The following is a 17094-nucleotide window of genomic DNA, read 5'->3' as shown; positions in this document are numbered from 1 at the left end:
ATTAAAAAAAAAAAAAAAAAAAAGTAGTCATCATGTACCCCATAAACAGCTACCATGTACCCACAAAAAAATTTTAAAAAATAATAATAGTCATGACTCAGTACATAGATTTTATCAACCTCTCATAGATTTCAACCCACAGTTTAAAAAAATATCACCTGAAATGGTTAAGGGTGATAACGCATGGAAAGGGTTTGGTCCCAAGGAAGGCTCCTTAAATGGAAAACTGAAAAGTGCTATAGTAGAGGAACCTTCAAAATGAAGTGGTAGGGAGTGTCAATTAATTCCGCTGACAAAGGGGAAGGAGGAAGGTTGAGGATGAATTAAATACACAAAATACCAATGGGGGGAAATTGCAGTGCTGCTTAGAACCTTCCTAGCCCTCATCTTTGCATGGCTGGATTCTTCTCATCCATCTTTTGGTTCTCAGCTCAAATGCCTCTGCCTCATGAAGCCCTCCCAGAGCATGAGCTCCTGCTAACCTTCCTTTTTCTCACTGTACCCTATTACTGTTACTCCCTCCATAGAACTGTCAACTAAAGAATTATGAGGTTCATAAATTTGGGGAGGAGAGCTTTATTTCTGTTTGTTTGTTTGTTTGTTTTTTGAGACAGGGTCTTGCTCTATTGCCCCAGCTGGAGTGCAGTGGTGCAATCAAAACACTGCAGCACCGAACTCCTGGGCTCAAGCAGTCTTCCTTCCTCAGCCCCCTGAGTAGCTGGGACCACAGCCACATGCCACCATGCCCAACTAATTTTTAAATGTTGTGTTTTTTGTTTTTTGCAGAGACCACCCAGGCTGGTCTGGAACTCCTGTACTCAAGTGATCCTCCCACTTCAGCCTCCCAAATTGTTGGAATTACAGGCATGAGCCACTGTGCCCGGCCTGAAGAGGTTTATTTCTGAAGGGTTGGAGCCTGCAGGCTGGCCATCCTGATAAGCTGGGAAGTATGGTCTCTGGCAGAGACAAAAGCAGGCACTTTGAAGGAGAGAAGGGTGAAGCAGGAACTTATGCCAAATGGGTTGGCCAAGTATACATATTTAACAGGTTATAGGAGAAGCTATGAATATTCAGGAAAGAGGGGTGCACACATGCATAATAAACATGTATGTTACGTGGGTCACATGTTCACTGTGGGGTAGAGACTTAACATTTAAATGGATTATGTCAAAAGGCAAAGTAGAGAACATAAAGGCACTCAGTGTGCAGCCTCTGCAAACTGGCTAGGGCCAGTCTATGGTGAGTGGTCTCTTATCAGGAGAAAGTTACTGAAATCAGTCTCTTGTCTAATCAAAGCAGGAGTTATGGCTTGTGGAACAAAGGGATCAGTTAGTCAGTGACTGGTAGCTGGTAAGCTGCAATTGTTTTAATATTACTTGTTTAGCTGCTAGAGGAAAAAAACGAACATTGTGGCAGTTAGAACATAGTTTATTCTTTAAGCGTCTGGGTGAGTGATTTAACCCTTGCCTGGCAGGACCTTAGGTCTTGTTTATAAGTTGGTATGTTACTGCCACAAAAAAATCTAGTCCATCAGTCTTAGGATCTTTTTTTTTTTTTTTTTTTTTTTTTTTTTTTTTGAGACCGTGTCACTCCATCACCCAGGCTGGAGTGCAGTGGCTCACTGCAACCTCTGTCTCCTGGGTTCAAGTGACTCTCATGCCTCCGCTTCCCAAATAACTGGGATTACAGGCATGCACCACCACGCCTGGATAATTTTTTTGTATTTTCAGTAGAGACAGGGTTTTGTCATGCTGCCCAGGCTGGTCTCAACTCCTGACCTCAAGTGATCCACTCGCCTCAGCCTCCCAAAGTGCTGGGATTACAGGCGTGAGCCACCGCACCCGGCCAGGATCTCCATTTTCACAGAACTATTCTTACTTGAAATAAATTTCTTATTTGCATGTTTGTTGCCTGCTGTAACCCTTCCTCTATGTGGGCAGGAATCCTGTCTATCTGGCTTATACCCGTATCAATACAGTGTCTAGCATGTTAGGCAATAAAATGGTTTTGAACGAAAGAATGCCACCAATAAATGAAGGCCTTGTGATCTAATATAAATGTAGTCAAACCCTTACAGATCTCTTCTTAAGCTAAAGGTATTTGGGCTTATACTTTGCCTCATTTGTGAATTATGAAAGTTAGGTGACGTGAGAAGAAAGTAACCAAGAGAGAAGTGTTTACTTAAGGAGTTGGTTATCTAGGATACCATAATTAAGGAAGCTGGTTATTTAGGGTTCCAGTTAGTTCTGTACAGATTTCATTACTCCTTGAGATCCTTGAGGACAGAACCAGCTCTTTGATTTCTGTATCCCTCGCTAGCGACCAGAATAATGCCTGGAAGGTAGTGGGCGCTCAATTAACATTTGAGGAATGAAAGAACCAAGCGGCGAACGGGGAATAAATGAATGAACGAACTGGCTCCGGAGGGCTGCAGTTCCTCCCCGGGGCAGGAGGCGGCGCCAGCGTTACGCCCACCTGGCCGCAGGCAGTTCTTGGTCCCTCCGGCTGACCGTCCAACGCTAGGCTCCGAGGCCGGTGCAAGAGAGAGCCAATAGAAAGCCGTCTTAGTTGGCGGTCTAGTAGCGGAACCCAATGAGCGTAGCGGGTATAGGCAAGAGGCGGTGCCACGGGGAGGGGCAGCGGGGAGCGGTTAGAGGTGGGAGTTGGCGCTGCGGGCCGGGCGGGGGCCGCGGAAGCTGCGATGCGGACGGGGCAGCGGCGGTGAGCTGAGCTGCCGCCAGACATGAACTCGCTGGAGCAGGCGGAAGGTAGGGTGGGCCGCCCGGGCCTGTCCCACGTCTCCTCTCGGAAGCTGGCGTCGCTCCGGAGGTGCCGGCGTCGTGAAGACCCCCGCCCCGGGAGGAGGCCGCAGAGGATGGAGCTCGGGGCCCGGAGCTTGGGGGCACGGAGGCAGCCGTACCTGGCCGGACCCGGGGGGGCGGCGCCTCAGCTTCCTCTGTCCCCACAAGCCTAGAGGGTCGAGCTCCTTGCCAGCTACTATTTTTATTTTCTGTTCATTGGCAGACACTTGCACTCCGTGCATTGCAGCCTGCTAATTCATTTCATTTCATTCTCACAGCCCCGCGAGTTGTATCCCTGATTCCTACGGTGGTTTCCGGTAACTGCCAAGGTTAGGAAGTGCTGCTCGTTTTTTTTAAAGTTGAAAGCACACCACTCGGAGCAGCTTAGACGCCCCTGTCTTCTAGAACTAGGCGCTGCCTAGGCGCCACGAAGATCACCTGTACCCCCTTCGGAGGGGGCAAGGGGAATGTCTTTCCACACCCACCCGCTATCAGTGTCAAGAAGTCTGGTAAGGCCAGACAGCGTAGCCATTAATTAAATATAAGAGCTGGAAACAGGAGGCGGGTAATTGCAGTCAGGTAGACCTCAAAGACTTTGATGTTAGGCACTACGTGGTTCTAATAGGAAGTTCTTGGTTCCCGGAGAGCTAAAACTGTATTTTAATTTTATTTGCAACCCTGAAAATGTTCGCTTTTGGCGCTGGCTGAGGCAGCTGCTTAATTTCTCCCCATACCATTTTTATGAAGCTTCTAAAAGTGAATCAGCAAGTTTTCTTATATGAGAAATTTGAATTAAAGAACTCTAATGTTTTTGTTAAGTGCTTAAAAAGCTGTCATAGTAAATGAAATAAACGGTGCAGTGATACATGGAAGTTAGTGTGTAAGACCTGAAGCAGTTAAGAGTATCTCACATGTTGTCTTAATGTTAGGTAAATACTGTGTGACATTTCGTCAGATGAGTAAGAGTGGCTAATTGGAAAAATGACATCTTTCTACCTAGATCTCAAGGCTTTTGAGAGGAGACTTACTGAATATATTCATTGTTTGCAACCTGCTACTGGACGTTGGAGAAGTAAGTTCCTGAATGTTATTTTAAGGGAAAACTAACAATTGATAATTTTATCCTTATGTAGGAATGATTTGCTTTTATGTAAAATGTTTGCGTAAATTTATTTAACATTGTGAACAATGCCTTATGAAGAAATTTTTAAGAAAAGGAAATTGTAACTGGCCTTCTCAAAAGGACAGTCTTGTGTCGTGTGGTTGTTTTTGTTTTTGCATTAAAAAACATATTTTTGGCCAGGCGCTGTAGCTCATGCCTGTAATCCCAGCACTTTGGGAAGCCCAGGCAGGCAGATCACCTGAGGTCAGAAGTTCAAGACTAGCCTGGCCAACACGGTGAAACCCCGTCTCTACTGAAAATACAAAATTAGCTGGTCATGGTGGCACCGCCTGTGATCGCAGCTGCTCAGGAGGCTGAGGTGGAAGAATCGCTTGAACCCGGGAGGCAGAGATAGCAGTGAGCCGAGATTGCGCCTTTGCACTCCAGCCTGGGCGACAAGAGCAAAACCCAGTCTCAATAAATAAATAATAAAAATATTTAAATTTTTAAATAACTTACAACTTTGATAAAGACATACCTAATAAAAATTTCACTAGCCCGTTTGGCAGTTTTATAATTTGCCTACAAACTATTGGAATAAAATTTTAGTAAGAAGAATCATATTGGCAGGGCGCAGTGAGTCACGCGCATAAAAATCCCAGTGCTGGCCGGCGCAGTGGCTCAAGCCTGTAATCCCAGCACTTTGGGAGGCCGAGACGGGCGGATCACGAGGTCAGGAGATCGAGACCATCCTGGCTAACATGGTGAAACCCCATCTCTACTAAAAAATACAAAAAACTAGCCGGGCGAAGTGGCGGGCACCTTGTAGTCCCAGCTACTCGGGAGGCTGAGGCAGGAGAATGGCATAAACCCGGGAGGCAGAGCTTGTGATGAGCTGAGATCCGGCCACTGCACTCCAGCTGGGGCGACACAGCGAGACTCCGTTTCCAAAAAAAAAAAAATCCCAGTGCTTTGGGAGGCCGAGACGGGAGGATTGCTTGAGCATGGGAGTTTGAGATCAGCCTGGGTAACATGGAGAGACCCCATCTCAAATAAAAAAAAAAAATTTAGCCAGGAATGGTGGCACACCCCGAGGTCCTAGCAACTTGGGAGGATCACTTGATCCCAGGAGGTTGAGGCTGTAGTGACCTATGTAGTGAGCTAAGTGAGCTATGTTCACTGCACTCCAGCTTAGGGAACAGAGGGAGACCCCGTGTTTTTAAAAAAAAAAAAAAAAAGTAAAGTCATGTTATTTAATGTATACTTGGAAAAGTTACAAAATTACCCGTAGTTGATTTTTAACAAAGCATAACTGCTGCTTTGAAGTCTGACCTAGAAAAGAAATTCACATTATTAGTATCTATTCATAAGTATCGTGAGTGCTACAAAATATAATTTGAACAGTGATTACTTGTCCATGGAAATATATAGGAAATGTGGACAAATACAGGAGCCATGAGATCATCAAACAAAATGCTTTGTTAGTATGTGTTTGGAATAGTTTTTGTTTGTTGTTTGGAATGGAGTCTCGTTCTGTTGCCCAGGCTAGAGTGCAGTGGCGCCATCTCGGCTCACTGCAACCTCTGCCTCCCGGGTTCAAGTGATTCTCCTGCCTCATCCTCCCGAGTAGCTGAGATTACAGGTGCCCGCCACCATGTGCAGCTAATTTTTTTGTGTATTTTTAGTAGAGACGAGGTTTCTCAATTTTAGCCAGGCTGGTCTCAAACTCCTCACCACAGGTGAGGCTTCCCAAAGTGCTAGGATTACAGGTGTGAGCCACCACACCGGGCCAAATAGTTTTAATTTCTTGGATGGTCATTATTTAAATTTAATTCCTATCAAGAAGGAAGTGTAGTAGCACACATTGAGGATTTACTTTATTTCAAAGCGTAAATCGGTTTGCTGGACCAAAAAAGCACTATTGAAGCTAAGGATCTGGCAAGATTTTTTGTGTAATTTTTATTAAATCTATTTGCAAAGTTTTATTAGTATGCTGTGAGAATTCTGGTTGGTCAGAATTTACAGGTAATGATTTTCCTAGGTTCTCTGGTTTACCTAGGAATTATCCCCAAAACCTACGTTTCACTGTTAATTGAATATCTTTTAAAATGTATATGATACTGCCCTATCTTATAAAAGGTGATATAAATATACTTACTTTTTCTCTGACTCATGGTCTTAGCACTTACTTGGTTAATGAACCAGCCAAATAAAGCATGTGTATGAGGTCCTTTCTAGTGTATTGATTTTGCTTTTGCTTATTTTTTTAAAACATACATGTGTAATATAGTGCGTGTATTTCTGCAAATACAGAATTGTAAGAAATTGAGTTAAGTGTTCTGAGTTCAGAACATAGTTTTGATATTTTGATCCTGTTTTTCTATATTTGCTATATTTCTGTTGCTCTTGGAAACTGGATTTCCACATTTGAAAAATGTATGCATCCTAACTGAAAGACAGGCAACGGTCATCATCTCCAGAATATTAACTGGGTCTTGATGCCCCTTTATTATTTTTTACTAATACCATTCTTAAGTGTTACTTACGATTTATTTAGAATTTCTAAAATCATGCTAGCTCAGTGGAGAGAAAGACCTTTTCTGAGTTTTACTGGCAGTAATTTCTACCCTACCTTTAAGTGCCTTAAAGAAAATCCGATACTAACTGGTGTGCTCCATACTTCCTGCACTGACTTTAATGTAATCATGGCAGTCATCTGCAAAGCAAAATCCTTTAGTCAGTCTTCTCAGTACATTCAAAAAGGAGTCTTTGATGGTTTCTTTACAGTAGAAAATGAGTTTGTTGTTTTTTTAATTTGAGTTTACAAGATCTGCAAAATCTTCACTAAGCACAGTGACCGTTACATAGCATAGACTCTTCTACTGAAGTGTCACCATCGAATTACTTTTTATTTCATTGATCTTCATGAGTTCTAACCAAATCATAAGAGAAACAGTATCCTTAATCACTAAGGTTCACAATGTTTAAGAGAATTCCTCAAAGCCATATGGCAAGCCTCCTAATTCCTGAGTCTAGTTAGTGCATTTTCCATTTAATAAAGTGCTATATTCTTTGGTTGTCATTTAGTAGGAACTTCTGGTGATAGTATCACATATTAAGTATGTATTTGCTTACTAATTTCGTGTTTATCTTTCATCAGTGCTTCTTATAGTGGTATCTGTCTGTACAGCTACTGGTGCCTGGAACTGGTTAATAGACCCTGAGACACAAAAGGTAGAAGTTTTGTTTTAAAATCATTAGCATAATTAAATGAGATAATGGATATTGTAGTGCTTTGTTAATGATAAAGTATTCAAACACTACTACTAGTGATATTGTCGTATTAAAAATATGCCTTTTATTAATTTGCTCAAGGAAGATTTTGGCTGGCTGTTGTGAATTAAGTGTCTTTACAGGGAAAAGGTCTAAGAGATGCTATTATTTCTTAGACATTTAGTTATTTGTCATTCACTTCTGAATTTATCATTTTTACATTTTTTATCTATCTCTCATTTTTACTCCAGTGTGAGTATTCTCTTCATTCTGCTTTGTTCATTGAGTGTCATCAGTGCCAGCTTTTAAAAGTTCTAAAATAGGCCAGGCATGGTGGCTCACACCTGGAATCCCAACACTTTGGGATGCCAAGGCAGGAGTTCAAGACCAGCGTGGGCAATGTAATATAGCAAGACCCCATCTCTACAAAAAATTTAAAAATCAGCCAGGTGTAGTGGCGCATGCTGTACCCAGCTACTTTGGAGGCTGAAGTGGGAGGATCACTTGAGCTCAGGAGATCGAGACTGCAGTGAGCTATGATTGTGCCACTACACTCCAGCCTGTGTGACAGAGCGAGACCCTGTCTCAGAAAAAAAGAGGGAGAGAAAAAAATTATAACATTTTCTTCTATGAGTTATCTCTGTTAGTACCTTTCTTCATCCCATAAAGCACTGGAGATGACTTTACAGGAAACATATGATAAAATAGCAAAATACAAGTATAATAAAAAGTCAGGACTGGATAAAAACAAGTTGGACCATGAGGTCAAAACCAGAAAGGAAACCAGCTCACTGATGTATAGGCCATGTAGCCCAACACAGTTGCCAAAATTGGATTATAAATTAGTCTCGGAGTTACCTAATCAGTGAAGTCACATTTAATTATGTGATTTTCATTGTCTGTAAGATAACACATATATCAGTTCCTTGGGCTAGCAAAGCTTTTCTTTCCCAACATTTATCTCTGAAAAAAAGTTTCTTGCCTGAAGTTTAATATAGAAAACACTGAGGGATCTCCCATTGGGCACTGTGCAAAAATATCCCTATACCAAATGCAATAACTGATTTCATAATGTTATTCCTTGAAGCATCCTTTGATGAAAGCTGATAGCATGTTTCTCACATTTCCACCTCTTTCTACTAACTTCTGCCTTAATTTCAAACTCAGGGCTTTTTTTTATTAGGGAAGTAGTTAGTCTCTAATTTTTCAGTGAAGTTTCTTTCCCCCAGTGCAGTTTTATTTAGGGAGTAATGATGTAATTTTCACAAATCTTAAAAATCCCCTCCCCACTTTAAGCTGCAATTAGCCAAGTAGGTTACTTTCAGTAGCTCTATTTGTTATTTGTTTTACAGAAGAAAAGCCTAAGAGAAGGCTTTTGTCATCAGTCTCTATGGCAATTCAGACAGCCAGAGAGGTTTATTTCACACATAGTCTCCCTAACTTTATCTGCTGAGGTGGAGATATATAAAAGGATAGGTGGCAAGGGGAAATTGGTGATGGAATTTTATGTTAATAGAGGATTTTTATGGCAGACAGGAAACTCTCTTGTGTGTTCATTTATAAAAATCTGATCTTAAGGCTGCATTTGGTAGTCATCTTTAGGGGAAGAGTGGAAGGAGGCTGGCAAGAAGATTGAAAAAGATCCATCTTGGGAAATGAGTCTGACTTCTAATTGGAAAAAATATAAGCTGATTTCAGCTAGTTGAGATCTTAATAAAACACAAAATTAAATGTAATTTGAAATAGGCCCAAAACTATGTAGTTAATATAATTTTCTAAATTGGGTAAGAATATAACTATTCACCTAAGGGTTGACTCTTTATATTTCAGTATTTAATAACCCCAAACCTAACAAGAGTTTTAACCAGCAATTGTATTTGTAGCAAGAGTTGCAAACTCAGGAGCCAGTGGCTAGCTGGAAGAACCTAGGGAGAGAAAGAATATGGCAGACAGGAAGTACCTGACTGCCTGGCCTGGAGAGAACCGCTGTTTCGATGCACTGGAATGTTGCCACGGAGGGAGGAAGGCTGAAACTGATGGCTTAATTAAAATGAAGACATAAAGCACTGTATATGCTAACCTGGTGCAGGCCACACACAACAGAGCTGGCTTGTGAGAAACTGTCCTCGGAGGTTTGAAGAAGACATTCTTCTGGAATATTAACTTTTCCTTGGGTCATCATCTTTCTGGGAGCTTCTTTCCTGGTATTTTCAGACTCTCATTTCTTCATCTGACAAACTTCTGTAACCAGTACCATGCTGGGCCATCTGATACCTGGTGCTTCTGTCTTGAAACACGTAGCTGCGCATCTCCTGCTGTGAGAGTGGAGTGAGGATGTGTGTAACTTGATTCTCTTGCTCCCATCTAGTTACTAATCCACTTGATTTCTTTCTACACAGGCTCTAAATGCTTGTCTTCTCTGTGTCCCCAGTCAACATTTCCATTTCGGTGCCTACTCTTGTTCCAGTCATGGATCCTGGACCCTGTCCCTCTACATATTCTTAGACTTGTGGATTGGCCTGTTTTCTGCTATCATTTGATATGTCCAGATCTGAAATCAGCCCTTTCTTTCTCTTTCATTTTAGTTCTTTATGGATAGCTACTAATCGTTTTTCCCTTCTTGAATGTCCTGTGGTCATTTAGATCTCAGTAGCTTCAAAACCAAATCTGTTTTTTTGCCTCTGCAGGGAGGAAGGGGTGATGCTGGAATTGAGTGTTACGAGGTTATGTAAGAGTTAGCCAGGTGGAGGGAGAGAAGTGAACAAGGCAGCATATGTGTGGAAATATGGCAGGAGATGAAAATTAGACTGGGACCAGGTTATGAATGGCAGTTTGCTCAACTCTTCTAAGGAAGCTTTGTAACAGCAAAAGTAGGCCGGGCGTGGTGGTTCATGCCTGTAATCCCAGCACTTTGGGAGGCCGAGGTGGGTGGATCACCTGAACTCAAGAGTTCAAGACCAGCCTGGCCAATATGGTGAAACCCCATCTCTACTAAAAATACAAAAATTAGCCAGGCATGGTGGTGGGTGCCTGTAATCCCAGCTACTTGGGAGGCTGAGGCAGGAGAACTGCTTGAATCCTGGAGGTGGAGGTGGAGGTTGCAGTAACCTGAGAACGTGTCATTGCACTCCAGCCTGGGTGACAAGAGTGAAACTCTGTCTCTAAAAAAAAAAAAAAAACAGGGAAGATAACTAAATCATGTTTGATTTGTGTTTTCATTGAGACCAGAGGCCTCATTGTCACTCGTTCTATGCAGAGTTCAGTAAATATTTTTGATAGGGTTGTTTTTTGATTATAGGAATGAATTTGTAATAGTTCAAGTATTTGAAATGGATGGAGGGAATACTGCTCTATTTATCTTTATAGAAGAAAGAAAGTCTATACATTTTATTTTACAACACAGCAATACAGAGAACTAAGATTATTAGAAGTCTTCAAATCCTCATAGTTTAGATGATAAAAAAAAAATTATATATATTTATGTACAAATGGGGAGGTAGGAATCAGCCATCCTAAGATTTTTAACATTTTTATATTTTCAACTCTTCTTTTACAGGTGTCCTTCTTCACATCATTATGGAATCACCCATTTTTCACCATTAGCTGTATCACTCTAATAGGCTTGTTCTTTGCTGGAATACACAAGAGAGTAGTTGCACCATCAATGTATCCTTTACCAAGGATTAAGTTTCATTCTCTGAAGTGCTTTCTTGATGTAGGTAATGGTTAAAAGCTTACTCTTGCTGGGCACGGTGGCTCATGCCTGTAATCCCAGCGCTTTGGGAGGCCGAGGTGGGCAGATTTCCTGAACTCAGGAGTTTGAGACCAGCCTGGGCAACATGGTGAAGCCACATCTCTACTAAAATACAAATAATTAGCCAGGTGTGGTGGTCTGTGCCTATAGTCCCAGTTACTTGGGCGGCTGAGGTGGGAGAATCGCTTAAATCCGGGAGGCAGAGGTTGCAGTGAGCTGAAATTATGCCACTGGCGTCCAGCCTGGGCTACAGAGCAAGACTCTGTCTCAAAAAAAAAAAAAAAAAAAAAACATAAAGCTTACTCTTGAAATAAGAAATTTTCCTTTGACTACATGTATTCAGTATAGCTGCTCGATGTCGGACGGTATTAGCAGAATACAATATGTCTTGTGATGATGTAAGTATTTTTTTTTAGTTAGAAAATTATAAACCTGCATGAAAACACTGAAATTTTTGGCTTTAGAAAGGTAGATGTTTTATTAGCAATAAATTTTCTCTGTGGAATGAATAATGAGAATATACTTAGAGCATTGATTTTAAGAATCTTTTACATTTAACATCTTTGGCATTGAGATCTATCTTACAATCAGTGAGATCTGACAAATTGGGAGAGTTGACAATCTTTCTTAATGGCATAAAATCATGATGCATCTTATAACTGATGCATCTTAGAGTCAGTAAAGTACAGTAGTTGTTATTGACCAAAAATGGCTCAGCAGATACTGGTTTTATAAACTGTTATTTATCAGGTGATATGCTATATATGTTATTTGTAAATAGAGTCATAGATTAATTTGTGGAATATGGACATATGAACCTATTGTGTTTTTAAAAGTAGATGATGGGAGACTGGGCATGGTGGCTCATGCCTCTAATCCTAGCATTTTGGGAAGCCGAGGCAGAAGGATCTCTTGAGTCCAGGAGTTTGAGACCAGCCTGGGCAACATTAGCAAGACCCCATCTCTACAAAAAATGTAAAAATTAGCCAGGTGGTTGGCGCACACCTGTAGTCCCAGTGCTTGGGAGGCTGAGGCAGGAGAATTTTGCTTGAGCCCAGGAGTTTGAGGCTGCAGTGAGCTGTGATCATACCACTGCATTCTAGCCTGGACGACAGTGAGACCCTGTCTTTAAGTAAATTAAAAACTATCATGTACCAGTGTATAATAAGGATGTCGCACAATTTTGATAGGTAGCTTCTATTTTGATTTGCTTATTTTATTTATAAAAGTGTCTTAGCCTTCATTTTAAAAAGTCATTAAACAAGTAATACCTATTCATTACAGAAATTAGAATAAGGAGGCCAGGCATGGTGGTTCACGCTTGTAATCCCAGCACTTTGGGAGGCCAAGGCAGGAGGATTGCTTGAGTCCAGGAGTTTGAGATGAACCTGGGCAACAGAGCAAGACTCCATCTCTACAAAAAATGAAAAGAGGAGAAAAAAAGATGTATGTAGTATTTTAAAATAAAGAGCTCAGAAGGAAGCTCCACACAAAGGAAGCATTGAAAGCATAACTTAATTGTTTAGTCTTGACTATAGAGAAGCATTCATATTCCTTGCACATGCCATTTAAGGTTTATAAATAAGCAGTGTTATTTTTACTAGAACTGTGTATTAAAAAAATTTTGTCTTTTCATTTTTACAGACAGGAAAACTAATTTTGAAACCTAGGCCTCATGTTCAATGACAATCTTCACTCATTGTTTTGGGACTTAAAATAGCCTTTCTTCAAATAAGTGATACAGCAAAAAGCCATAAAGGATTCCTTTTGCGTTGGATATGTAAAGGTCATAGCAGCAACTGACAAGAAGTGTGCAATATTTACCTGGATTATCTTGATGATGGTGACTCATTATCAGTGCTTTGGTACTTTTGATTACCTGTGTTTCAGTATTAGTGTCACTTTAGTACTTCAGATCCTGCAAAGATTTTTGCAGATGAAGTATGTATGTATGTTACTAAGTTAAACTTAGAAACAGAACCTCATTCAGTTTTTATAATGTATTTTTGCAAACTACTGTAAATAGCAAATCAATGCCAATGTTAAACAAAGAGGAAAACGTTGTGTGGACTTTGTTCTCCTGCACCGGTATTTCAGGAACATCTGCTTGCCATCCCCACAGCTCTTTAAAACTGGCTATTATGTGTGCCTTTCATTCTTACACTTCTAATCATACTGCAGGAAAAACATTGGATTCAGCTTAGACTGAGGAAAACTCTCCATTATGTTGTAAGAAATTATAGATGTTTTGAGAAACACTTTTTGTCAAACCAGATATTGAACTCCAACTATTGTGGTTTTATTTTTAGTTCATTGTTTTCATTTAAATGCTAAATATCCTTTATATTGCTTTAATAATTTTTTTTTTTTTTTTTTAACGGAGTCTCGCTCTGTCGCCAGGCTGGAGTGCAGTGGCATGATCTTGGCTCTCTGCAACCTCTGCCTCCCAGGTTCAAGCGATTCTCCTGCTTCAGCCTCCCGAGTAGCTGGGACTACAGGCACATGCCACCATGCCCGGCTAATTTTTTTGTATTTTTGGTAGAGACGGGGTTTCACCACGTTGGCCAGGATGGTCTCGATCTCCTGACCTTGTGATCCTCCTGCCTCGGCCTCCCAAAATGCTGGGATTACAGGCATGAGTCACCGTGCCTGGCCTCTTTAATAATTTTTAAAATACCCTAAAGGCTTGTGAATATACAAGTCTACTGATAAATTATGTATTGTCTGGGAATTTGATAGTCACTGTTTTAGATAACTGGATTTTACGCTGTGATAGACAGGCTGTGACACTAGTGTTGCACAGGTATAATTGATCATTCTACACCTTCACCAGAATAACTTGGGAGCGGTGCCACAAACTAGAGTCTACAATTCTCACTGTTTAGAGAGTGTTAATGACATACTGTGTATGCATAATAGCCACATGTACTATAATAGCCCTTAAAATTAAACTATTGGGATTGCTGTAAATATTTTAAAGTACTGGAGGTGCCTTTTACCTGTTTATTAGATTTTGAAAAGGTTTAAATTATTTCATGAGCAATCTTTTAAATTTCATTTAACATAAAGCTGAAAATTCAGTAACAGGATAAAAAACTTTTTAACAAGGCTGCCATTTAACTTAAATGTGTTCATCTTAGCTTTCACATGTATAAAATTTTATTCTTTGACCTGCAGCAATAAAACCCTCTGCTCCTAAGAAGTCTTAAGAGGGTATTCTATATATTCTGCTTTGTTTTATTTTCTGTAAATTTTGTAGGTAAATATGTGCATAAAAAATAAATACTTTATATATAACTCGTGATTGGACTTTTTCTTTGGTTTATTGTAAGTTTGTAACTCTGAAAAAAATGTTAAAACATATTGTCTGTATCAGATATAAGCTAGTTCCAGATGAGATATTTTACTTTAGCTCTGTGTCCAAGACAGCAAATTTTAAGTAGCACGTGTAGCTACCCAGTTTATCAGGTTATGATTACTTTTAATATGTCTTATTCATCATAGTCTAATAACACTTGGCTGTTAATCAGGAAATACAGGTTTTGTCATATTGCTCTTTACAAACTTGGATTGCCAGTTTCCTCCAAGAGCATAAAGCTGAAGAAATATTTTATAGGCCCTTCATCTTTTTTGGAGTCATGAATTCCTTTGAGGGTTTAATAAAAGACTTTGATTCCTCCTCTAGGAAAACCCACCTGTGTCTTTGCATGCACTTGGAGGGAACTTCAGATGCCACATTACTTGGATTCCATGGGCTTCAAAAGAAAACAATCTGTTATAGTCCAGAGACTTTTCAAAAATACCTTAACTTCTAGCAGAACAACTCATTTTTCTAAAGAGTCTTCATTTGGAATGGTCCAAAGATCCTTGTGACGTTAGTGTCTAACCACTACCTCTTACCTTCTCATCCCTTCTCGCACGTTGTTAGGAGGTCACTGATAGAATCCAATCATCTAATTTTACAGGTGGGGTAGACAGTCTCAGATTTGCGAAGAGTCTATATGAAATCCCCACAACTTACTAAAGACAGAGCCAGCACCAAAATCCAAATCTCTGACTCAGATTGAATGGATCTTTACATATGTGTGTGAAGTGAATTTATTCAAGAGCCATTATAATATTACTGTTAAGAATGTAGACTGTTAAGCCAAACTGCCTGGATTTGAATCTCAGATCTGCTACTTGGTAGTTTTGTAATTCTAGCTAAATTATGCAACCTTAGTTTCCTCATTTATTAAATGGGCATAATGCCAGTTTCTTTGGTACATTGAGATAATATATAGGATATAGGCATAATGCTAATCTTCCAGGCTTATTTCAAGTCTTAAAGTGTTAATTCATGTAAAGCACTTAAATAGTACCTAGCTGCAGAGTCAATCCTCAGTAAGTTTGTTAACCCAAATTTTTAAGGGGGAAAAAAAACCCTTATTGTTACAACTTTGCCCAAAGTCAACATCTTAGTTGAGATAACCATGAGGAAATTTCACCTAATCTTTTGAACCAAGCAAACTCCTGAAAACTGGACTAAAGGCAAACAGGATATTTGGCCTTACTCAGAAAATGGTGTTCGGTGTTTTCCTCTTCCTGAGGAACCTCTCTGAAAACATTCAAGCTCATGACTATCTGATAGTGCTGCTTTTTGAGACGCTCTTTTTTCATTTAGAACTAGCCATCTTGACTGGCATTTTATAAAGTTTTAACAATCCTGACAAATACCCTGCCGTCAGCAACTGAGGTGTCTCTCGCTCCCTGTCCTGTTGAAACCATAGAAATTTGAGTCTTACTCTTCAGACTCTTAAACTTTATGCTTTTACAAAGGGTAAATATAATTTCTTTTTTTCCCACCAAAGATAGGAAGTGCATCTTGTCTGCTTCATCATGGAACACGTTAAAATCTGATGTTTTTAGTGTACCACTGATACCTGCTACGCCAGTCTGACTGTATGAGAGAGAAAAATAAAAGGATATTTGTTACCCTATTTTAAAGTGTGTTCATCACTTTATAGACTCCCTTTTACATGGCAAATGTTTTGCTGGGTTATTAATGTGTGAGAAAATTAGCTGGGCATAGCACACACCCACAGTCTCAGCTACTCAGTAGGCTAAGGTGGGAGGATTGCCTGAGCCTAGGAGTTCAAGGCTGCAGTGAGCTATGACTTGTGTGACTGGACTCCAGCCAGGGTGACAGAACAAGACTGTCTCAAAAAAAAAAAAAAAAAGCAAAATGAATTTCTGCCCTTTCAGAACCTCAGAACTTGTTATCTGGTGGGTAGTACAGACCTGTGGTCAAGTGGTCAAGCAGTTACCATGTGGTTTAAGTGCTACGGAAAGTAAAGATGCAAGACAGGAGTCCATGGGAAGAGGACCCAGCCAGACCAGCCCTTACAAAGTAGGTGATTAGCAAACATCTGGTGTGTGTTGCCAGCAGGGGGAGAAGTTTTGCCGGGGAGGGGGCTGTGACGAGAGAAAACGGGAAGGAAGTAGGAACCAGAACATGGTATTTCATGAGGGCAATGGGAAGCCATCGAAGTGTTTTCAGTTAAGGAAGTGACAACTGGATTTGCATTTGTGATGACTGACAGGGCAGGACCTGGGAGGCCAGCTGGGAGTGGCTGCTATAGCTCAGATGAGATATGTGGGCCCCAGAACTAGAGTTCAGGAAGTGGAATCGGAAATAAAACCTTAAAAAAATAAAACATCTGTGCCTGGGCTTACCTAAAAACCTCTTAGAAGGCAAATGATAGGTCAGCTTTGGCAAGTGGGGAATTTTTTTAATATTAAAAAAATAGGCTGGGCGTGGTGGCTCATGCCTGTAATCCCGGCACTTTGGGAAGCTGAGGCAGGTGGATCACCTGAGGTCAGGAGTTTGAGACCAGCCTGACCAACATGGTAAAACCCCGTCTCTACTAAAACACAAAAATTAGCCGGGCATGGTGGAAGGTGCCTGTAATCCCAGCTACTTGCGAGGCTGAGGAAGGAGAATCGCTTGAACCTGGGAGGTGAAGCTTGCAGTGAGCTGAGACGCGCCACTGCACTCCAGCCTAGGCGACAGAGTGAGACTCTGTCTCAAAAAAAAAAAAAAAAAAAAAGTTTTGAATTTTGGAGTTTTCAGATTTTGATTTTCAGTTTTGAGATGCTCAGCCTACCCTATTTCAACTTGCTCC

At 40.6% G+C, this 17094-nt stretch overlaps 1 protein-coding gene across 2 annotated transcripts; it reads left to right on the top strand.

Annotated features, from left to right (window-relative positions):
* The first annotated feature begins 2633 nt into the window (after positions 1–2633).
* Positions 2634–14234, top strand: CNEP1R1 (CTD nuclear envelope phosphatase 1 regulatory subunit 1). Of its 2 annotated transcripts, XM_017885566.1 has the most exons (7): positions 2648–2768; positions 3080–3130; positions 3802–3873; positions 7064–7137; positions 10733–10842; positions 11274–11328; positions 12575–14234. In XM_017885566.1, the coding sequence occupies exons 1-7, from the start codon at positions 2744–2746 to the stop codon at positions 12614–12616; spliced, it is 429 nt and encodes a 142-aa protein (XP_017741055.1). In that variant the 5' UTR covers positions 2648–2743; the 3' UTR covers positions 12617–14234. The 2 variants fall into 2 exon arrangements, with proteins under 2 accessions (XP_017741054.1, XP_017741055.1); XM_017885565.1 differs by lacking the exon at positions 3080–3130 and having other exon boundaries at positions 2634–2768.
* The last annotated feature ends 2860 nt before the right edge of the window (positions 14235–17094 follow it).

The sequence above is a fragment of the Rhinopithecus bieti genome, unplaced genomic scaffold (assembly GCF_001698545.2).
Source record: "Rhinopithecus bieti isolate Rb0 unplaced genomic scaffold, ASM169854v2 scaffold_15185, whole genome shotgun sequence".
Taxonomy (NCBI): domain Eukaryota; kingdom Metazoa; phylum Chordata; class Mammalia; order Primates; family Cercopithecidae; genus Rhinopithecus; species Rhinopithecus bieti.
Note: the sequence above shows the minus strand (reverse complement) of the source record. Positions and strands in the feature narration are given on the sequence as shown.

What these genes read in the sequence shown, in the direction of transcription:
- CNEP1R1 (XM_017885566.1), top strand. Translation starts at nt 2,744, where the DNA reads ATGAACTCGCTGGAGCAGGCGGAAG. An exon ending in GGTTTCCGGTAACTGCCAAG is followed by an intron (nt 3,131 to 3,801) that starts GTTAGGAAGTGC and finishes CTTTCTACCTAG; the next exon opens with ATCTCAAGGCTTTTGAGAGG. An exon ending in TAGACCCTGAGACACAAAAG is followed by an intron (nt 7,138 to 10,732) that starts GTAGAAGTTTTG and finishes CTTCTTTTACAG; the next exon opens with GTGTCCTTCTTCACATCATT.